The sequence below is a fragment of the Lycium barbarum genome, chromosome 12 (genome assembly GCF_019175385.1).
Source record: "Lycium barbarum isolate Lr01 chromosome 12, ASM1917538v2, whole genome shotgun sequence".
NCBI classification, from domain to species: domain Eukaryota; kingdom Viridiplantae; phylum Streptophyta; class Magnoliopsida; order Solanales; family Solanaceae; genus Lycium; species Lycium barbarum.
In genome coordinates, this window is record NC_083348.1 from 5,550,602 (window position 1) to 5,574,203 (window position 23,602).

Sequence of the window (23,602 nt, forward strand, 5' to 3'; positions counted from 1 at the left end):
AGATTTTAAGAATGCTTGTGTGGAAAATAACCTTAGACCTAGAAAAATTCAAGTAGAAATTGAAATTAGGTGGAACTACACTTACATTATGCTACAACAAGCATATGAGTATAGGATTCCCATACAACAAGTTCACAACAAATATAATACTGATAGTGAGGATTGGTTAACCTTTAGGCATTGGGAAGATGTTAAAGAATGTATTGAACTCTGAGAAATTTTTTATAATGCAACTCTTGTTTTTTCTAGACAATTCTATCCCACGGTAACCGGAATTTTAGCCTACTTAGCGGAAATAGCTAGAGTTTTACAAGAGTATAAATATAAACCCGATTATCAAGTGGCTATTTTTGAAATGATAATCAAATTTAAGAAGTATTTTTTTCCCATCCCAACTTTATTTATATTGGGTTCCCTTTTAAATCCTTGTTTAAAAGTGTCTTATACTAAAAATTTGGTTAGTCAAATTTATACATTTTTAGAAATTGAAGAGGGAGTTCAACCATCTTTAGCTGAAGCCGATCTCACTATTGATGATGAGTTTAGAAGAGTTTTTACTCATTATTCTAGTTTGGAAGAACGTGCTACACCCGTTGCTCCACGCCCTACTACTTCTCAGAGTAGCAAAAAGGGCTTGTCGGGTTTAAAAGTTTTACATTCACAGCCAACTTCTTCTTCTACTGCAAACTTTGATGAATTTAACTTTTATTTGATGCAGCCAAATGTGGATATCAGCCAACTGGATGAGGTGGACGTCTTAGCATGGTGGAAGAAGTACAAGGCAAGCTATCCGGTACTTTCAAGAATGGCTCGAGATATCCTTACGGTTCAAGTATCAACCGTGGCTTCGGAGAGCGCATTTAGCCAAGGAAGACAACAAATTGGAGACCATAGACATTCATTATCCGACTTTAGCTTGCAAGTACTAGTGTGCATTCGAGATTGGATTAGATCGGAGCGACGCAACCAAAACTCAGAAGCGGAGGAAGGCGAAGAGGAAGAAATTGAAGATTTGATAGCTAATGGACCGGACCAAATGGAAGACTTTGAAGATATTTCCATGACCGAATATGATGTGAGGGAAATTAACGAAATGGTTCAAAATTGGTGATTTTATTATTCTACTATTTTTGTACAACTCATGTATTATTTGCAAGTTAAAAAAAAATACAACTTGCAAATAAATGTTATCCAAGAATGAATAAAATATATGGCTCATTGAGCTTTCTTCTATTTACTTGTGTTCATATTTTTACTTTTATTAAGTTAGGAATATACCTAAAATATACTAATAATATACTTATAAGTATATTAAGTTATATAGTATACTTAAACATATATAAGTATATATAGTACATATAGAAAAAATAGTATATAAGTATATATAGTATATAAGTAAGTATATATACTATATAGTACATATATATAAGTATATATAGTATATATATTAAGTTATACACATATATAAGTATATATAGTATATATAAATATATATAGTATATATATTAAGTATATGTAAGTTATACATATATATGTATACGAAAAACACTATTCTGTATTGCTGACTTGCTGTTAGGCTGTTAGTCAGTAAATATTTAAACTTTAATTATAAAGTTGTATAACATATGTAAATATACCTACAATATACAAATAAATACTATAATATATATATATATATATATATATATATATATATATATATATATATATATATATATATATATATATATATATATATATATATATAATACAAAAAAAAAAAGATTTTAAGCACTCCAAACCGGACCGGTTCCGGTTTGGAGTTTAAAACCGGTTAAACCGAAACCGGTTAAGCGGTTCCGGTTTTTTAACCGGAACCGGCCGGTTAACTAACCGGTTACCGGTCCGATTGGAACCGGTTAACACCTTTAGTCATTAATAGGGCGTATTTGTGGATCGTGTCCCTCACGGATAGCTATAAATACAGGGTTCGATGCTCATCATTTGTGACACATTCTGATTCATCGGGCATACAAGCATAGTACAAGCACTTAGCAATTTCTTTAAATTTTCATGTTCTTTGTCGTGCTTTCAAGCTCAGTCAGAAGACTTTGCCGACTTCAGCTTATCACATCATCAGAGCCCAGACTTATCTTGTTTTTTATAATATTATCAAATTGTCTTACATAAGTTCTTTTGTTAGTTTTTGTTTATTATCTTATTAATTCGGTCATTTTGATCTGTGTGTCTATAGACCATGTGTACAAATTCAATCGTACGTTTTACAGATAAACAAACATTCTTTTGTTGGATACTCCGACTGACGACTGACCTCTTTCAAAGTCCAAAAAACCTACAGCTTTTTTTAAATAGCGGATAAATATAAAATCATCACTTTTTCCAAAAAATGGAGCAACGTTTACCATCAGTTCTCAGTAAGCAAATGGGTTGCGTTATTGTGGTATTTTACTACTTTTGGAAATTACTAGAATATTTCCTTACACAAAGAATAGCCACCATTTTTTGAGTCTAGTAATATCGGCAAAAGGAAAAGGCGAATAGTAGAGAGGATATATATATACAAAGATAGCTAATATTGTACAAGAAGAGCTATTAGGATTACGGTATAATATGGTAAGCAGATATTTGTCTAATTCTAAATATTCTACCACTAGTTACAAAAATTCTTTGGTCCCCTGCGAAAATATTATAAAATATTCTCAAACTTTAAATTCAATGAATCTAGACATACATAACTATATTAATTAGCTCAACTTCCGACGAATATGATGTCAATTTCCACAATATTAATTATCATAGTGGCATACACTTCATTGGAAAATGATCGCACATGTACATAATAAGTAGATACTTTAGCAAAATTAAATTATCACGATAATTCCACACAACTTTCTTGAGTGGAAAACAATATAAAGAAAGTATGACGTACTCCCTTACATGTAAAGTGTAGTGCAATAACAATCTATAATCACATGAAAGCTTATAAAAAATGCTAATGTAAAAAAGACAATGTTCTAATTGGAAAATGAAGTACTTTCATCTCTCTCAAATTACGTGACACAGTTTTGATTTCGAGAGTCAAATTTGTTAACTTTGACCGTATTCGGACAAAAAACCTGTAAGTTTTTTAATATAAAATATAAATATTTAGAAACTACATAAAAAGTATTATAAGTCATAATAATTGACAATTCAAAATACTTAAAAGACATCAAAAAGTTGTGGTCAAAGAAAAACCTTACTCCCTCCGTCCCATTTTTACATGAAGGTTGACTTGTTTGGGAAGTCAAACAGTCCTTTCTTCGATGAAGATTCTTTTCAAATTTTTTCATATATTGTGAATTATTAATTATGCAGACTTATAATATTTTTTATATAGTTTTCAAATATGTAAATTTTATTTTTAAAATACTCAAATAATCTATATTTAAAATTAAGTAAAAAAAAAGAAGCTATTTGACTCTCTAAACTGATTAACTTTCATATAAATTGGGACGGAGAGAGTATTTGAATCTCAAAAGTTGAAACAAAAAAGATGTCACGTGAATTAGGACGGAGGGAGCTACTTTGATAAATAGAAAATAGAGATAAAGGTGAAAAACACATCCGAACTATCACTGTTTTTTGAGTTTCATATATAAACTATCAGAAAGTTGAGAAAACTATCTAAACTATCACTATTTAGTTTGAAAAACACACCTCAAATTATTCTTGCATGACATGTGATCTACACTCTCCATTTTATATAAAAATATTGCCAAGTGTTATCCACGTGGATAAATAATGTCACAATGGCCTACATGGTATTTTTTAAAAAATAACTATTTGTTTTAAAAACAAACTGAATAATAATAATTTTTGTAAAAAATATCAAAAATTATAGAAAAAAAAAATAGTTTAAAAAATGGAAAAGTTATTTTTTTTAAAAAAAGAAAACTGATATCTAGGTTTCACATTTAAAAAAACAAAATCAAATTTTCAATTTTCTAAATCATTTTTTCCGATTTTCTAAATTTTTTAATATTTTACAATAAAATTATTATTATTTTTCAGATTTTTTTTTTAATTTTAAAAATGCTGATTTTTTTTTAAATAATGCAGTTGTTAAAAAAATATTATTCTTTAATTTCCATGTAGGTGCCACCATAGCATTACTTATGTCATGTGGACAAAATTTTTGATTTTTTTTTTAGCTTCACTTATCTTTTGAAGAGTGAGTTCACACATTTAGTTCAGGTGTGTTTTGCAAACTAGATAGTGATAGTTTAATTAGTTTTTTCAACTTTCTGATAATTTAGATATGAAATTCAAAAAAAGTTATAGTTCGGGTGTTTTTGACTCTTATCTATATAGAAAATATATTCACTTCATATACCACCACCTTAATCCTCGCTCCCAAATTTTCCCTTTTCCCGCTATAAATACGCCTCCCTCACCCTCACCCTCACCCACACCCACACCCCTCTAAAATTTCCGATCTACTTTCGCCAAAGTGCTTTTGCCAAAATGCAAAGCACATCAATCTCATTTTCTCCATCAATTTCAAATCCTACCTCTCTTTCGCCTTCCCATGTTATGTATCGATATGGTTCAGTTAATTTTTTCAAAACACATCCTAAACTTAAGTACTGTTCCATTAACTTTTCTTCTTCAAAGTTGAATGGAACAGGATCATGGGTTTCAGTTCCTTCTCGTGAACCGGATGGAGCATTATCGGTTCGGGCCACGTCAGTGGTCGAAACCACCGGAGAGGCAACTAAACCAGTGGGGGAGACTTTGTATCTTGGATTGCTTTTCGCCCTTTGGTATATATTTAATATATACTTCAACATTTATAACAAGCAGGTCTGCCTTGTCTATTCTTGTTTTTTGCACCACGTGTCTTGATACATTTTTGGACTTTGTAAATTTATTTATTTTGGAATGGAGGGAGTGATGTGTTTGTGTAAAGAACTTTTTACATTATCAGGTAAAGTGGAGGAGTTTAAGTTATACCGTCATAAAATAATTTTGTACTAGTAGATCACTTTTACTTTTAATTTTTGTAGCAGATATCTTATCTTCATATTACAATTCACACATATTTCACATCCTTTAAATGATCTGGTCTGGTCTGGGAAGGGTAAGATGTACGCAGCCTTACCCCTACCTGGGTAGGGAGGCTGTTTCCGATTGACCCTCGGCAACCCTCCTCCTTTATCCGGGCTTGGGACCGGCAATGTGAGCGAGCTCACACAGGCGGAGTTCTTTAAATGATCTGGTAGTGTAAAAAATTCTTTACAGTGACGATGTGTATAAGTAAGGTTACTTGCTACAACAAGTTACCAATCATTTAGGGGTTATTTACGTATACAGTCATTCAATTTTAACTGAATTGCATCAAAGTCACTAAACTATTCTTTATAACAAAAATGTTGATATTAAACTTTCCTTAATTTATTAATGCAAGTCATAAAATTATTTGTTGTAGCTAAAAAATCACTTAATTTTACCTCATAGAAAGTTACTAGTATGTGTAACAATTTCTTGTGCTTGAGTATAATTGGTGAATAATTAGACAAAGTTGAGTGACTTAATAGTATAGTTTAATGACTTTCTGTGCTACTAAGAAAAGTCGAGTGACTTTTTCGTTACAAAAGATAGTGTAGTCACTTTAGCATTATGTATTCATTTGAAACTACCTATGTACTTAATACGTGACCTTCTAGAAACTTTAACCTTGACTTGTGTATTTTGCTTCTTCTTGCATTTGTGAACCTACATCTATCTGCATTTGGTTGAGCTGATTTTAAGTTTCACCTGTCGTTGCTCCGCAAGATATGCATAGCAATGTACCAATTGATTGTAACATAGTAATACCGTGAAGTAGATACAAGTCTTTTGGAGTTATACATGACAGCTGATTGGCAATTGGTTGTTTTTTAACTCCTGGATACCGCTTCGTGTTATCTGCAGGTGCTGAAAGCATTCCATTACCCAGTTACAATGACACTTGTGCAACTTGTTGTTGGCACTGCCCTCATTATTTTCATGTGGACGTTCAATCTGTACAAACGGCCAAAAATCAATGGTGCACAGGTATCTTGAATTAACAATGTTACGGTTTAAATCCTGCTTATGTATTTTAAACTTTCAATTGGCAGCTTGCTGCAATTTTTCCATTGGCAGTGGTGCATACGCTGGGCAACCTTTTCACCAACATGAGTCTTGGAAAAGTTTCTGTATCATTCACGCACACTATTAAAGCTCTGGAGCCCTTCTTCTCAGTTGTCCTCTCTGCTATGTTTTTAGGGGAGGTATGCTTTTTGATTGATTATCTGCTATTCACAGAGGTGTTAATACTCAACCAAAACTACAATGGTGTTACATGCAGTACTCATAAGAAATTTTCATTTCTTCAGTACGTATGTTTCAGTGTTGTCATCTGTGTAACTTATCGTAATTACGACCAATCTGTCCTGTTCATGCAGTTCCCTACAGTATGGGTTATTTCTTCCCTTGTACCAATTGTTGGTGGAGTGGGACTGGCATCTCTGACTGAAGTGTCATTTAACTGGTCAGGAATTCAAAACCTGTATAATATATATGATTTTCTCTTGTTTGTATCTTCTTTAGCATCAAGACTTGAGAGGTTTTAGAAATTAAAACATAATCATCATTTCAAGATAATATCTAGTTGTTGTTTTGTTGATTATCAGGGCAGGCTTTTGGAGTGCAATGGCCTCTAACTTAGCCAATCAATCCCGTAATGTTCTCAGCAAAAAGATTATGGTTAAGAAGGAGGTATTTTATTCTCTGTTTTCTCTCTTTAATCAGGTTATGAATAAAGTGTGTGCAAGAAGTTGAAGGTTTTTACTGTATGTCTCGAACTTATGTAACACTGAACTGTAATAGGAGTAATATTTATCTTTTCCTTTTGTTATCAAGTAACCGATGGTTTCTGCAGTATTCTTTGTCCTTGACAAAACAACGAAACCAAGTTATGTCTTTTGTTCTTTTTCTCGTTTCAATACTTTATAATTTACAGTTTTATCTTCTTTTAACAGGACTCATTGGATAATATAAATCTCTACTCAATAATCACAATCATGTCATTAATCTTGGTGGCCCCGTTTGCCTTTTTCATGGAAGGCATTAAGTTCACCCCTGCATACCTTGAATCTGCTGTAAGTGATTTATGAGGGGAAAATGTATTCTGGTTTACCCTTATAACTATTCCCTACCTGATTGTTTCTTTGGTGTGGAAGTGCAAGACCCTTTTCTCAAGTCTTTTTTACTTGCTTTGGTGCCAGGGTTTGAATGTGAACCAGATATACACAAGGACTCTCCTTGCATCTCTTTGCTTTCATGCTTATCAGCAGGTAAAAAACAGTAACATGCCATTTGCTTTCTCAAATCTGAAGAATGATAAGTGTATATTCAAACATTAACATGCCATTTGCATTCTCCATTGTATGTCTGGCAAATATTGAGGACAGTTTAAAAATATTTAATTAGAGGACTTAGGTTTTCAAGATGACTTAGTTACGCATCATGCTGATACAATAAGGTACTGTGATATTTTAATGGTGAAGAGTAGAGGAAACAAGAAGGAAATACGGCTGAAACTTACTGCATTATATTTTTTGACAAAGGAACTTCTACGTTATATAAAAATCTTTTCCAGTTTGTTGAGACCCTTCTGATTTGTGACAACCTGTTTGAAAATGTTTGGAAGCTTGATCATAGCATATCTTATGATTAGGCCCATGCAATTTTCAGTGTAGCAAAATATACCCTCTGTGTGGGTGAAGAGGTCAGGGTGGGCAGAAGGCTTAAGATTGCATGCTCTGTTGAAAGCAGAGGGTAGTTATTAAAATTTCACACATAGAGTAAGAAGGTTGTCTGATACTATAACTCTTTCCACAGAGGATCACTTGCTTGATATCTTACTTTGCTCGAGCGGCCATGACGAATAAGTTCTTTATACTTTGTCATTTTACGTTCAATGTGATAAAGTTTGTTGAAATTCAAAACAATCTATACCACTTACTTCATCCAAAAAAAAAAAAAAAAAAAAATTCAAAACAATCTATTCTTCCATTTAAAAAGGGCTGAGGATGTTACATCTTGCTGACACATCACTTGGTGCAGATTTCATACATGATACTGGAGAAGGTATCTCCTGTTACCCATTCTGTGGGTAATTGTGTGAAGCGAGTGGTGGTCATTGTGTCTTCTGTTCTCTTTTTCAGCACGCCTGTCTCCCCAATTAACGCTATCGGTACGACACCTTACTTCTTTTGCTTTTTGTCAACTTGATGGAGTGTAAAATTAGTGGAGCAATGTTTCAGTCTAAAAGGCGTAGTATCTTTCTTATTATATGAATATTTCATACTACTCTATGTAGGCACTGGAGTGGCACTTGCTGGAGTTTTCTTGTATTCAAGAGTGAAGGGGATCAAACCTAAGCCAAAGACAGCTTGAAGGTGAAGAGTTTTGCTGGGCAATTATAATCATCAAATTACAAATCAAACACACATGGTAGTTTAGGCAGGATCTTCATTTAGTTTTTTATACATGTCATTTTGGATAGAGATTTTCCTTTTCCTAGAGAGTCATATCATTATTTTCTGCTGATTTGATGATTATTCATCATTATGTCGTCTTTGTTGCTGTTCAAACAGTTTGTAATATATGTCTAGGACCAAAGTAGCTTCAATGGATCCTGTAAAAGATACAATTTCATCCCCCCAAGGAAATGAAGATTTCTTGAAGTGGGGAGTTTGTAGAGTTACTAGCAATGGTAGACAGTTTATACTCTTTACAGATAAACAATTGCCTTCGAATTTCTTTTTCTTGTATGGAGTTTTAATTCTCAGCTGGAAATCTGAGTACTGGATTCTGTCTTAAAGTGATTGGGTTTCGAATGAAAAAACATGTAAAGGTATAATTACAAGAGCAACAATTATAATGCACCAATTTACCCATATTCATATGCAGCGGAGACTAATGTTTTCCAAAGTGTCCAATGTGCATATCTTACATGTTTTAAGTTCCAGGTTCTGGGTACACTTAGCATGCACTATTTAGTCTTGGAAAATTGAAAATACACTATTCGGTATGTGTTTTTTTTTTTTTTTTGAAAAACTGACAAATTACTCCAGAGATGTTTTGCTAATTTAGTTGAAAGAAAAAAGAATTCAGTAATATCAAAAAGTGCTTCAGAAAATATTTTCAAGAATTTGTAGTTGTTGGCCAAATCATTGGTGAGTCCAAGTTCAATAGAAAGAGAGAGGAAGTCTTTCTTAATGTTGGTTGACTTCTGATGATCAGATTTTATTGTGATCAGCCTTTTCCATGGTTATCACTATCAGTGCTTGGTAAATAGCTCTCTCTTCATCTGTTCTTCTAGGAAAAGCAGGGAAATGGCTGAAGCTGCACTACTCAAAGTTGTCACAGAACGGGTTCTGACTAAATTAATCCAGCTATCTGCAGACGAGGTAAGCATTGTTTGGGGCTTCAAAGAAGATCTAAGAACCTTTGCCGAAAAACTAGGAATGATCCTTGCTTTACTATCTGATGCTGAGAACAAACACATTAATTTTAAGAACCTTTCACTTTTGGCTGAACAAACACATTAATGTCTTTGATGAATTAGCCGTTGAAGTTTCCCGTCAAAATTTAGAGCTAATTCAAAGCGAAAAGCTGAACAAGATACCTAATTTTCACACTCCCTTAAACCCTCTTATATTTTGCCTCAAGTTGGGTCACATGATCAAGGAAATTAATCCTTCACTTGACAAGTTGTATAAAGAATCACATGATATTGGACTTAGGGCAATTAATGAATGTGGCCTCAATGACAGTTTGTAATGATTTAGGATTATATTCAACTGATAAGGGAGAAATTACAAGATAGCAATCCTCAACTTAGGGAAAACATAGGAAATGATAGATAAAAAAGAGAAAACAGAAAAGGGAGATTCCAGAGTGCTAAAACTTTAGCTAAGAAAAATAAGATGCAAGTTCTTTCATGCCCTATTCTAGAGTTCCTCTGTTGTTTATATAGGAGGGTCTCGATCTGGATATTCCTTGACAGCTGGTGCACTATCCGCAATTGTCTTTGGCAGGGGCAGTGGTCCTTTCTTGGCTTTAGGGACCACATACTCATCCAGGTATTTTGGGGACTGTTTGTCCCTGTTGCTGCGCCTCAGTGTACCCGAGTGGTCCTGCAGGTTTGTTACACAGTTGAGTTAAGGAAAACTTATCCTTCAGTAATAGAATCAGAAATTGTGAGTAGAAATGATTATGTGAGGATGGTAATCGACAATTAATCAGTTGGGAGAATGAAAGGGATTTAGCGGTTATTAGCTCGTTGGGATGCCTGGTCAAGAGAAAACTGCCCTTGCTCAACTAGTCTACAAGAATGATGAAGTGTTGAGGCAGTTTGATGAACGAGTATTGATTTGTGTGTCAGAGGAATTTAAGGTCGAAAGGCTTTTGATTGAGATGGTGCAGTCTCTGACTCTTTCTGATTTTGGAGTTCTAATCGAGAAGCAATCATAAGAAAAATTCGACAGAGTTTGCATGGAAAGAAGTATTTACTTGTTCTTGATGATGTCTGGAATGAGGGTTGAGACAAGTGGGATTGTATGAGAAGTTGTTTGATGGAGATTGGCGGATCAAGAGGAAGCAAGATAATAGTAACAACACGCAGTGAGGAAGTGATTGTTAACACGCAGTGATGAAGTGATTGTTACAATGCATTCATCTTCAATTCATAGGCTAAATGAACTACTCCCTCCGGATAAAAAAAAGAGTCCACTTAGCCATTTGCACACCCCTTAAGAAACTACTCACTCCAAGAAAAAAAAACATGTAAATTGACTAAACTACCCCTAATTAAATACCCATTGGGATTTGATCACATAACACTTAATAGGGGCAAATCTGGAAAGATAAGGTTAATTGTTTCTTGATTTAATAAGTGGACACTTTTTTTGACCCAAGAAAAAAAGGTTAAGTGGACACTTTTTTTGATCCGGAGGGAGTATTAGATGATGATAGTTGGTCCTTGTTTAAGACAATTGCATTTGGAGATAGAGGGGAAACTAAAGACACCCGAATTGATGGATATTGGCAGAAGAATTGCACGTAGATGCAGTGGTGTGCTGTTGGCTATGAAAGCGCTAGGAGGTTAATGTACTCTTTGAATGATGCACACACGTGGTTCAAAATAGAGGACAGTTTGGTGTGGGGTTCTTCATGGAATGTGGAGGAGTTTTATCTACCATGCGGCTGAATTACAGTCATTTGCCTTACTTATCTTTAGGACAATGTTTTGCATACTATTCAATTTTCCCAAATGTCAACATAATGGAAAAGGACAATTTAATTCAACTGTGGAATGTGGATGGCGCAAGGACTGATTAACTGTTCTAAGGAAGAACATTTGAAGATGGAGGAAACAGGTAACAAGTACTTCGATATATTGTTGCAAAGTTCGTTGTTCCAAGAAGCTGAGAAGGATGACTACGGTAGCTCTAAAGTTGCAAGATGCATGATCTCGTGCATGATCTGGCATTGCATATCTCAAAGGAGTTCTGCTCTACCATGAAAGCTGAGGATTTAAATGACAATACCAAGGCCATCCATTTATCAGTTACTTGCAGAGAAGATGTTACACTAAACATTCCGAAAGAGCTTTTCCTTAAGTTACGAACGCAACAGTTAGTGGGTGGTGTGGTTGAGACCCTTGATGGCAATTTACAAGTGCCAAATATCTTCGTGTTTTGGTTTTGGATAGCTTTTATATTAAGGAACTGCCCAATTCAGTAGGAAAATTGAAACATTTAAGGTACGTTGACATATCAAGGACTTCTATTAAGAGACTGCCAGATACCATCACAAAGCTTTACAATATGCAGACACTGAGATTCAGCATTGTGGAAAAGATGCCAAACAATCTTCGAAATTTCATAAACTTGAGGCATCTTTATATGGAAGACATCCAGTTCAATAGAAAGAATTGTATGTTTGTTGGTATAGGGCCACTTTTCTGTCTTCGGACATTGCCTTCTTTGTTGTGAGTCAAGGACAATGCCCGATTGCTGACTTGGGGTACTTATCCAACCTAAGTGGCAGCTTGAAGATTTACGGGGTCGTTAAGGATACGTTATTCCCATATAGATGGGATTGGGTGGGATACCAACGCAGTTACCCCACCAACCAAACATGGGATAATTCCAATCCCATGGGACTAATAATCCCATTCCATCCCATCATATCCCTCCTACCAAGTGACCCCTTTTACAGTCTCAAAAATTTTGGAACAAATGAAGAAGCCAGAGAGCAAACCTATTCAGAAAGCAGATCTTATTTCTTTGGAGCTACATTGACGTCCGTTAAATGCTAAAAGAATCGATTCCAGTGATGAGAACGTATTGAAGGTCTTGGGCCCTTTTGAATTTGAAAGATTTGACAGTAGCCAACTTTTCGAGTCCAGTGATGAGAACGTATTGGAAGGTCTTGGGCCCTTTTGAATTTGAAAGATTTGACAATAGCCAACTTTAGTGGTATGAGTTTTTGTAATGACCCGTTTGGTCGTTTAGGGGTTTTATCCTTTTTACCCTTGTTGACCCTTCCCCTAACGTCGTTAGAGTACATTTAACTGGCGGGGATGGGTGGAACGGTTCTTGAGGTGGTCGGGGATATTTTGGTCCTTTGGTTGAAAATCTTGTTTTTAGGGGTTTGGGGGTTGACCGGGTCAAGATGACCTCTTTTGGGAATTTCGAGAGCGCAAATGAGTTTGTAGCGTGCTTTTATAGTGGGTTGCATGATTTGTTTGTATCTGGCAGGTCTTAGATGAGTTTCGGCTTTCAGGATGAACTTGGTGAAAAACCAGAATTTTTTGGTTTCTGGTGTGCCGCTTCTGCGGTGGTTGGATCGCACCTGCGGGCCCCCCTCTGTGAGGCTTGGTCAGCAGATGCGAGGTTTGTTTGGTCAGGCAGTTTCGCACCTGCGAGGTCTTTTTCGCAGGCATAGGACCGCGTATGCGGAAGTTTCACCGTACCTGCGAGATTTCAGATTTTAAGTGGGTTCGCCTTTGCGGGTAATTTTCCGCAGATGCGGGGGATGGTTAGCAGAGGCGGGATCACTGAATCAGAAACCCTTTTTTTCCCCATTTCGTGTTTAGTGTTTTCATCCACAAACTTGAGACCTAGAGAGAGATTTTGGGGCGATTTGGTGGAACTTTCTTGGGATTTTTCTTTGGGGTAAGTTCCCTATACTCTTTTATGATTTTATAATGTACTATATATGGAATCTATGGTAGGAATTGTGAATTAGACGGGGGATTTGGGTTATGAACCCTAAAATGAGTTTTGAACCATCTTTCATCCAATTTGAGTTTTGTAGGGAAATTTCTTAGATCCTAATCATTAAAATCATTGGGTGGCTAGTTCCCAAGTTTGCATCTTGATTTTTCTAAAAGATTTTGGCTATGAAAAATAAGGGTTTGATGAATATGAACCCTAGGTTGATAATGGCACCCCTTAACTACATTCATGGATGATTTTGAAAGGATTTTACAATTTCTGGTTTGGGTTAGCTACTTCTAACTCCAATTTTGATTTTTAAACAAATTTCCAAACGGAATGCAGGTTTCTTATAAATTGGGGGTTTTGATGAAATAATGAAATTGATGCTAAAATGAGACTAGTTTGTGATGAAAAAAAATGGTATTTGGACTTCCTAAGATTTGAATAAACCGTTTTCAACTTGAATTTCCAATTTTGCCCTTGTGGGGTTGTTTTTTTATTTCGAATAGTATTATGGCAATATGGGTATTATTAGTCTCGGAATCTAATGTAGAATACTAAATTGTTAGACTTTGATCATTCGGAAGCTATTCGGGAGGGAAAGGCTTTGCATTGATGTTTGTGGCACCTGTTCAGCCTTCGAGGTAGGTTACGACTTACATATGTTTAGACTCCAGTTAGAGAATCATATGTAAATGGTATTGATTGACGGGGACAACGTGATAGGCCTTCGGGCATGGGCTTGTCGCCGTGTTTGCTAATACGTGTGTAAGTTGATTGATTTGTTTTGTCATTTGATTCCCACTTATCCCATGGAAAGGAAAGGAAAGGCTGAAAGTAATAACTTGAATTGTGTTCAGTATTCTTGGCTTGCATTATTGATTCTATGAAACACATTGTTACATCTCACTTGCCTCGTCAAAAAGGAAGGAAAACATTAAAGAAGTTGAGTTTGATACGCATTTTATGGCAAGTGTTTGTTGATCATATGTTATGTGGTGTATTCGAGGTTGATTCCATGCATGGCATTGCATCCCATATTTCATATGTGATTCGTTGTAATTGTGAATTGACTGTACTCATCTCTGTTTCTTGATAACTCACTTATCATCCGGAAAGGAAGGTTATTGAAAGAGAATGAATTATAATGTAATAATGTGACTATTGATCCCGCTATGTGTGGTGTTGTTGGGATTGATTTCTATGTATAGCATACATTCCATATTGCATATGTGATTTGATATGATTATGAAACTGGAAATGATGATAAGTGAGAGATAGGGCCCTCTGGAAAAGATTCATTGCACATAAATATGGTCTTCTAAATTAGTGGAGCACTTTGGAAGTTGATGGAACCTTTGGGTGTAGTGTATGGAAGACAATTAGAAGGTTGTGGCCCTTGCTAAATAGTAAAATGCACATAAAGGTGAGGAATGGACTAAAAATAGAATTTTGGAATGAAAAATGGATAGGAAATACTAGTCTAAAAGAGCTGTTCCCAAACTTATACATCATAAGCCTTCAAAAGAATGCTACTGTCTTTCAATTGTGGAGCAATCAAGGGTGGAACTTGATTTTTAGAAGAGCCTTGAATGATTGGGAAATAGACAGAGTAACAAACTTGCTCCAGATTTTAGGTACCTTCCAGGGCACCTCAATTGGCCCTGATAGACCTGTGTGGGAGCTGCATAACAAGGGAGATTTCACAATAAAATCTTGTTATTGGAACATGAATAGCAATCAGTTAATACTAGTAGAATGGCCTTTGAAACTAATTTGGAAGGTCAAAGTTCCTCATAAGGTAGCCTGCTTTACATGGTTGGTAATCAGAAGATCATGCCTAACTCATGAAGCTTTACAAAGAAGAGGTACTCAGATTTGCTCAAGGTATTTTATGTGTGGACAAGAAACAGAGATCAATGGTCACCTGTTCCTACATTGCAAAACAACTGTAAATCTGTGGAGCATGTTCTTATGTTTACTTGGAGTGAGTTGGGTCATGCCAAAGACCACTTTTGAACTTTTGAACAACTAGAAAGGATTGGAAAAAGAAGATCTAAGGAGAACTGGTGGGAGAATATACCAGCATGCATCTAGTGGACACTATGGAAATAAAGGAATGCAAGATGTTTTCATGATAATGGCAGCAACACTCAAAAGATCAAGATAAAGTGCCTTAGTTTACTTTATTTTTAGTGTAAACAGGATATGATGGGGGAAGTAGAATCCTTAGTTGATTTTATAGGATATCTGTAAAGTCTAGTTTTTTTGCTGTTTCAGGGTAGTTTCAGCCTACCAAGGGATGTAAGATTATACCTCATCACCATATGTTGAGTTTTTTGTGTGAATACAAAGTTACCTTTTACTCAAAAAAATGATGATAAGTGAGAGAGTGAGCCTTTGAGATTTTTGCCGGAGAGCGTAGAAGAGAGATGAGAGTCTGTGATCCGAGGTCTTTATCGGAGTGGAATATGTGCTCGTGATTCGAGATCATTTACCGGAGCGAGAAAGTGCTCGTGTTCGAGGTAATTTGACAGAACGAGGGGTACATGGACTTTGCGGGTCCCTCGCGAGTCATGGCTATGAGGCATTTCCCTTAGCATGTGTGTACGGTACGGAGAGGAGACCTGGGGGGCATTGCATAGCACTTGCATAGCATTGCACCCCATTTATATTGTACTTCATATCATTGTATCGCACATATCTCATTGGATTCTTGTTGGGGATTTACTTGAATTGTTGCTTGTTTGCTAAGTGATTAGTTAGAGACTTGGCGGACTTGTGGATAGAAGCTTTAACCTAGGCTATGACCGGAGAATATTGAGACTTATTGCTATTATTGTTGTGAAACGTTATCCGAACATGTTTAGTGACTGTACTTGATTGCTTATCTGTTCTACTCGTTGATTTCTGCTCATTCATATGCATTATCTAATCGTTGTCGGCCTATGATACCTACGAGCCTTGTGTTGTGCTCATACTACTCTTGCTACACCCTTTATGGACTGTAGAGTTGTTTCCAGGTTGGTGGGCGAGACCTCGTGATAGATCCCGAGGATATCATAGAGATGTTTGGGTGAGCTATTAGCCGGAACTGCAGCCCGGAGTCTCTTCATGTGTATTCTGTCCATTCTCTTCTTACGGACATTACTTATTTTCATTTGGTGTTGTTATCATTTCAAACATGTAAATCCTTGTAGAAGCTCTTGTACAAGTTAAGATCAGGTTTTGGGAATTTTTATGATCAAGGCATTCTTTCCGCATTTGCTTGTGTTTCATTAATTAATCAAATTGTGTTTACATATTGTAATTCCGCTCTCTCACAAAGAAGTAAATGATTTTGGGAACGGTTCGCCTACTGGGGGATAGTGTAGGTGCCATCGTGACTGTGAGTTGAGTCGTGATAGTTTTCCATCACGGCTTGTGCTAAGACGCCAGTCAGAATTTCTAACAGTTTGACAAAGATAGTATTACTGAACTGCAACAGGTGCGAACATGTTCCCTCACTGGGCATCTTCCGTGTCTAAGGTGTGTGAAAGTATGTGGAATGATGATGTGAGATGTATTGGGTCATGAATTTTATGGTCTGACAGATCTTGGTAGTCCGAGCAATATTTTTTTTTCTTCTAGTGAAACAGTCAGCTCATTTCTAGCTTTGAGAGAATTAACGTTGAGGGACATCAGACATGCCTATGCTAGTTGAATGGTCAAACCAACGAGCTCCACGGGTATACCATTCAGAGTGTTTCCTTGCCTGGAAAAGTTAAGAGCTGATACATGTCCTGCGTTGACATCTTTGCCGCACATGAACAAGCTTGTATCTCTTCAGTATTTATCCATTATAAGGTGTAAGGACTTGGCTGGTGTACCAGATTGGTTTAAAAGCCTAGAATCTCTTGAGAAACTAGAGATAAGGAGGTGTTCAAGTTTCGTATCAATTCCGGATATGCACTGTTTCCATTCTATCAGAAGGCTAGAAATCTTAATATGTGACAAGTTCTCTCCCAAATATTATACAAGAATGCAAGTTACTTGACTACTTGTATGTTTGGCAATTTCCTGCTCTGGATCCTAAGTGTCCTGATAGTCTTACCAATCTCAAAGAGCTTAGATGAGACAATTTTTCAAGTGAGCTTATTTGCCAAGATTTGAATGCAATTTAATTGGGAGAAGGAGTCCAGTGCAAGTGTTGCCTATTTGCCAAGATTTCAAGGCAATTTATTGGGTGACAGGGGGAATGGGTTAAGGGCAAGTATTGCCCTGCCAAGATTTCAAGGCAATTTATCTGGACAGGAAGCAAGGGAGAACGGGCGTCCTTAATTAATATTTCCATCTGAATATTCACTAAATCAGCTGAGGAACATTTTTGCTAAAACATGTAAAACGAGGTCAAAAAGGCAAACCATTGCCTCCGGTGTCATAGTTCTGTGTAGCAGCCCAGTAGAATAAAGGCCAAAATCCTTTCTCAAAAATCAGTATAAATAAATACTCTTCCTCAACAAATCTCCGATCAATCAATTAAAACATGTTGAGCCAATGAGCCACATAATTCTCCGTCCGGGTCCACAATGGTTTGTGCAGAAGCGGGTATATCATGAGAGAGTAGTGGATCATTACAATAATCCACGAATGTAGGCTCATTTGAAAAAAATGACCCTACTGTTGGCACGGGCCTAGTTGGTGCACCTGCTTGCGGAGATGTAATGAAGCTACAGATTAAAGTCCACCAAAATACCGGGAAAATAGCGATGCTTGCTTTAAAACTTTTGGACGTGGCTCCACTATTGCTTCTTCTTTCGTAGGTCTGTTTCGTATTTTATGTGAGTCTGTCTGTACACTATCAGGTCACATTTTTTTTTAGGAATAGAAATCTTATTTCTATGGAAGATTTTTCCTGTAATTATTTTTTATTGACCTGATGGTATAAAATGTTGTGTACGCTGACAATGCACGAAACTTGAACTCTAAATAAAATGGTATTCTATCTGGTTCAAATTATGAGAGTCTATTTGATTGGGCTGCACCAAGTTTAAGAAATAAAAAAAGACTTTATTAAAACTTGTGCTACCATGTCATAACACTTGTGTAGATACAAAACTTTTGAATGTTTTTGTTTTAAATATGATATAACCGTTGTGGAAACAACCTCTAGCAGAAATGCAGGGTAAGACTGCATGCAATGCACCCTTGTGGTTGGGCTCTTCCCTGGATCCCGCGCATTGCGGAAGCTTAGTGCATCGGGCTGCCCCTCTTTATGAGTGTTGTGTGGCTATAACAGGTTCTCATTAAGGTAAAATGAGAGTTTAAGTTAAATTCTTTCCAAATTTAGGAAGAGGTAATAATACTGGCATGAAGTGAAGAGATGTACCTTCATGTAGTTTATCTGTATCCAAATATTGCACCAAAAAAACTACTTAGCTTGATTTAGCTTTGATCAAAAGAAAAACATTTTTGGGTACTTTTACACCCCTTGAGGTTCAAATTAAGTGAAAGATAGGAACTTTGTGTAGCTTCGGGATATCCACATTCTGGGTTTAAAAAAAAAACTGTATCTATTTAGCTTAGAAAGTTGGTAATTGACTTTGGCTTCTTGAGGTTGAAGCTAAGTGAAATGAGTTATTTTTCTTTTTCCATTTTGACATGTATAAAAAGTAACATTATGTAGTTTCTGAATATCCAAATATTGCAAAAAATAATATATTAGCTTGATTTAGCTTAAAAGATTTGTCAAATTGATTTTTGGATAAGTGGAATGTCCCATATTAATTGGGACAGAGGAAGATGATGTCAAGTTTGAGAAAATGTTTTGTTTGAGTCCTGTTGCTGTCGACTGTCTATAAAAGTCATCGATCAGTGGCCTCTCTCTGCTCACTTTATCGTTATGTATTTATTTCCCTTAAGGATTCTGTTCTAAGTGCGTCTTCCGCAGCTTAATTTGTTTTTGATGGATGATAGTGAACAAAGTGACTATAATTTGATTGAACAACCATCTCTCAGTCCCAAACAAGCAAAGTTACTGTCATTTGATTGTAAACTGCTTTACTGAGCCTTTTGATTCTACTAAGCTGAAATATGATGATTCTAATTTTCAGCCACTGAAGGGTTGAGAGGGAAGTAAATGGAGGAAGTACTATCCATAAAGAATACGTAAGTTCTCTACTTTTTTCTTAGTCTTTTTGACTCTATAAATTGGATATAGTTGTGTAACCTAGAGCTGTTTACCTTACTGGTGACCTTTTCCTATTCTTTAGTTAACCTTATTTTCTAATAAACGAATGGTTGAGTCCGTTTGGTATAAGTTTACAATTTTATTTTAAATTTGAAGAGTCAGCTTTTGGCTCCTGGTTTGTCCTACATTTGTGATGGTCTGCAGTTTAATAGTACTACTGTTTTGTTCCCTCCATTCCGACGATTGAGTCAGTGATTTCTTATTTTCCGTTTATAGTGTACCACTTTTCTCCGACTTGGGATAAAATTAGGACTCATTGGTTTCCAAATTGAATGCTAGTACAGTGTAAATGCAGATGTAGTTTTAATTCAGTAGCATTTTTACCAGGATAGCATGTGGAATAACAGAAGAAAAAGTGTAGCTTCATTCAACCCCTCCTCCAAAAGGCCCCAAGAAGAAGATAAAATGAATAAAGTGGGGGGTTTGCTTGGATTTTAAGCTATTAGTTTGTTTACATGTCAGTCTACTTGGTTCAAATGAGATTATTACAATGGGAATCTCTTTACAATAGCTATTCAATAAGCTGGTGGGCCCTTTTTTAGTACTAAAAGATCAAGTACGAGTAAACAGTTACTTATCCGAACATGGATAAAAAGAGCCATCATCTTGGTGGAGTTGAGAAGGTGGAGAGCAGGACTAGTATGTTTCGGAGGGATTGGATAGTTGGAAAGGAAAGATAGAGGGGAGAAAAAGCGAGGAAGGAATAACTTAGAAGGAACTAGTAAATGTTGCAATTGTGCACCAGAGTAGTTGGAGATGAAGGGTGGATCTTTTCTATATTTGTAGACCTTTTAGTTACACTATATTGCTATGGTAATTGGATGGTGGGTTTGTTTTTTTGTAAGATTCTCTACTTTTACATGTACCTTATATGCCAAGTCTTTCCCCCATCACACTAATAAAATGTTAACTGCATCTAGAAAATGAAGTACATGAAGCTAGTTTTTGATGTACTCCATCAAAAAAGTACATTATCCAAACACTACCTAAAATATTATACCTTCCTCACTTTTTGGCTGAGATCAAGTGTAATTCTACTCGTAGTTCAGTATTTGATACAATGGACCATCAGTCCACATGATGCTAAATCTGCAGGGAAAGTCCACCTGGGTATTTTTCTACCTGGGTCTTTTGTGTCTCTTTCATTGGGCGAAAAAAGTTGTTATGATGGACATCGCCGTGTGTGCTACTATTTCATCCATAGTTGATTGTTTGACCTGCTCTTCATCCTTGCTTCGTGGGTCACCTTTCTTCTCTTCGTTCTTACTTATCCACCATCTGATCTTCTCTTTTACTCCAATTTTTGGGTATATTCCTACGTACTTAGAGTTTGCACAAGCTTCTTGGTGAAGGTCTCTGTTATCATTTTCTCCCCTTTATTTGTTGCTTTGTTTCTAGAAACTGAAGAAGGGTTGGTTATGTAAGAATGTTACTTAAATTTTATTGTTTAAAGGATCTTGAAGATTTTCAAGTCAGAGCACAGGAGGCCCGTTAGCCTTTTGCTTTGTGTGATTGTTCAATTTGTATGGAAATTTTGCACACATTAGTAGGTAGGAGATCATGTTAATATCATATGGTTATTAAATCAACAAGTTAAATGTTTCTTCGAAAAAAATGCAAGCTCCTCGAACAGACTATCCGTTACTGTTCTTGGAAAGAGCTGATCCCATTTTAGAGCAGGAAAAAACTGGTTAGCCTATGTTTGTGTCTTGTTTTTTCCTGTTGCAATTATGCAACTCATGGCATTCTTTAACTTCATCACCGCTGGCACTGTTAACTCCATCGACAGCAACTTTATCAACTCCGAGCCCAATAGAGATGCCTTTATTATTTTGTACTAGATTCAGATATCTCTAAACAGCAATACTTTGGAGTTGTAGATATTCATTCTGTTCTTTCACTTGGATATTGTCCAGTACATGAGGTTTGTCTGACTGCCATTTTTTGTGATGATAGATTTGATTACTACATAGGTTTATGGGTGAAGCTAGGTGTGAGTGTATAAATTGATGTCCACAAGAATAAATGGTCATTTCTATGTCATTGCTCGTGTCCGCGATTATATAATAGAAGATAGTTGGTAGTACGTATTATTCTTAAATATGCTTATTATGCTGAAACTTGTGTGGTATTTGATGGTACTCCAGGGAGATAGCAAAACATCTATCTCTTCCACCTGTTAAACTGCATTGCAGTATGCTCCCGGAGGATGCAATAAAGGCTGCTGTGAAAGATTACAAGACAAAGCAGACAAAATTGAGTGATGATGCAAATGAAATGGAGAAAGCAGCTGATGCTTGAGATACTTGTTGCAAGAAATGAAGTGCTTCCGAGAAATGAAATTGAGGAGGAAGAACAAGAATGCTTGTATATGTAACGTTCTTTCGGTTTTGTAACTGTAAAGTTGGCCATTTGATGCGTTTATCTTGAAATTTCTGCTGCTTGGATGAATCTATGACCTCACTTTTTCCTGCCGGAGCAGTTGGATCACTTTATTAGACCAGAGGCCTGATTCTGTTTATTTGATTTGAGGATTCGTTCTACTCCATCAGAGGACATGGTGGTCTATAATGGTCGTCTAATGAAAAGGAGTAATAAGACCAAACTAGAAAATGGTGGTACTATAAGTATTTCCTTGAGAACATGAGAAAATTGGAAAATATTTTCCAGAAAATGTTTTTCTCCGTACCAAACACAAACTATGTCTTTGATAAGAAGATAGTTTTCTAGATCAAAATTGTTTTAGTAGCACCTTGAGGTTTGCAGAACGATGAATCGGCAAGAGAATTGTTCAAGAAACATATATCAGCTGCATTCTACGACTAATAACTGTAGCCAGTAGTCTTCTTATGTTATTGAGCAATCTCTAAAGGCTGGCTGCATTCATGTTACTCTACTCCAGTCCAATTTATGCGTTTTTCATTTGGTCAATTTTAGTAGGCGTTTGGCCATAGAAACCAAAAAAAAAAAAAAAAAAATCACTTTTTTTGGAATTTGGGAGTTGGAGTTGTGTTTGGCCATAATTTTTGCAAATAGTATTTTTTTAAAAAATGTATTTGTTTTGGTTGAGAAAAAAGTGAAAAACTTTGAAAAACAAATTTTCTGTTATAAATATTATTTATTATTGTGGATGTCTATCTTTAGGAGAAATAGTAGGGTTAGTGACTTTGGGATCAAGTCACTTTTCCCCTATAAATATAGAGGTTCTCCTTCATTGTAAATGAATCCCAACAAGAGAAATAAAGATATCTCCTCTCTTTCTCTACAATATTCTTGTTGTTGTTTTATTATTTTATAACACGTTATTAGCACGAGACTCTGCTACCTCGAGCAAATACTTTAAAAGTATCGAAGGTATAAGAAGCAATTTCCAGGTAAGTTACTATAATCCAACTTTAAATCGTGGCTATGAATGATTTACCAAAATTGGAAAAGAATATCATGATCTACTCACTGGTGTTATAATCAGTACATAACTTTTCTATTAATTCTAGTGATTTTTGATAGTAATACGTGGATCACAAATCGATCAAAAATAGTATAATATTTGATTTGTTGGCCAAATACTGTTAAACTACAAACATGGGATCTCATATCAACTTTGTTACTGCATAACGTTTGCCTACTGTGGACCATGATAAGTTTTTTTTTTTTTAATCAAGACCTCTTCTTTCGTGTTGATTCACCTAAATTCATGTATGGATTGTACAAGTGTTAGACCTCTTCTTTCGTGTTGATTAACCTAAATTCATGTATGGATTGTACAAGTGTTAGATATGCCATTAATTAATGAATATCTTGAAATTATTTATACACGGCATTAGAATTTGTCACCTCCAAAAGGTGATTTTAGTATCCATTCTAGCTATATATTACTATTATTAATTACCAGGTGTAATAATATTTTGAGAGGCGTTAAAAATTTGCTCCTGCAGAGCATCGCTTAACTTACAATAGCATGAGACGTACAATCACCAGAAGTGAGGATATATTTTATATGGTCTCGCTCTAGCTAAATTTGTTAACCACCAGAAGTGGAATATGCCAATGACCACTCGTAAATACTTTCAGG

General features: G+C 35.7%; 1 protein-coding gene across 11 annotated transcripts; it reads left to right on the forward strand.

The window, feature by feature from the left end:
* Positions 1-4,420: 4,420 nt before the first annotated feature.
* On the forward strand, positions 4,421-21,975 carry LOC132621311 (triose phosphate/phosphate translocator, non-green plastid, chloroplastic-like). Of its 11 annotated transcripts, none has more exons than XR_009575490.1 (15): positions 4,421-4,845; positions 5,956-6,078; positions 6,144-6,296; positions 6,471-6,556; positions 6,699-6,783; positions 7,047-7,166; positions 7,293-7,361; positions 8,134-8,263; positions 8,390-8,468; positions 9,395-9,482; positions 13,871-13,945; positions 16,313-16,377; positions 18,457-18,591; positions 19,394-19,448; positions 21,678-21,975. XR_009575490.1 is itself a non-coding variant. In XM_060335531.1 (9 exons), exons 1-9 carry the CDS (start codon positions 4,507-4,509, stop codon positions 8,464-8,466), a joined length of 1,182 nt encoding a protein of 393 aa, XP_060191514.1. In that variant the 5' UTR covers positions 4,423-4,506; the 3' UTR covers positions 8,467-8,830. The 11 variants fall into 11 exon arrangements, 2 of the variants coding, with proteins under 2 accessions (XP_060191514.1, XP_060191515.1); XR_009575489.1 differs by having other exon boundaries at positions 16,325-16,377; XR_009575488.1 differs by lacking the exon at positions 16,313-16,377.
* The last annotated feature ends 1,627 nt before the right edge of the window (positions 21,976-23,602 follow it).

What these genes read in the sequence shown, in the direction of transcription:
- LOC132621311 (XM_060335531.1), top strand. Translation starts at nt 4,507, where the DNA reads ATGCAAAGCACATCAATCTCATTTTCTCCATCAATTTCAAATCCTACC. An exon ending in CAAAAATCAATGGTGCACAG is followed by an intron (nt 6,079 to 6,143) that starts GTATCTTGAATT and finishes TTCAATTGGCAG; the next exon opens with CTTGCTGCAATTTTTCCATT. An exon ending in AGATTATGGTTAAGAAGGAG is followed by an intron (nt 6,784 to 7,046) that starts GTATTTTATTCT and finishes TTCTTTTAACAG; the next exon opens with GACTCATTGGATAATATAAA.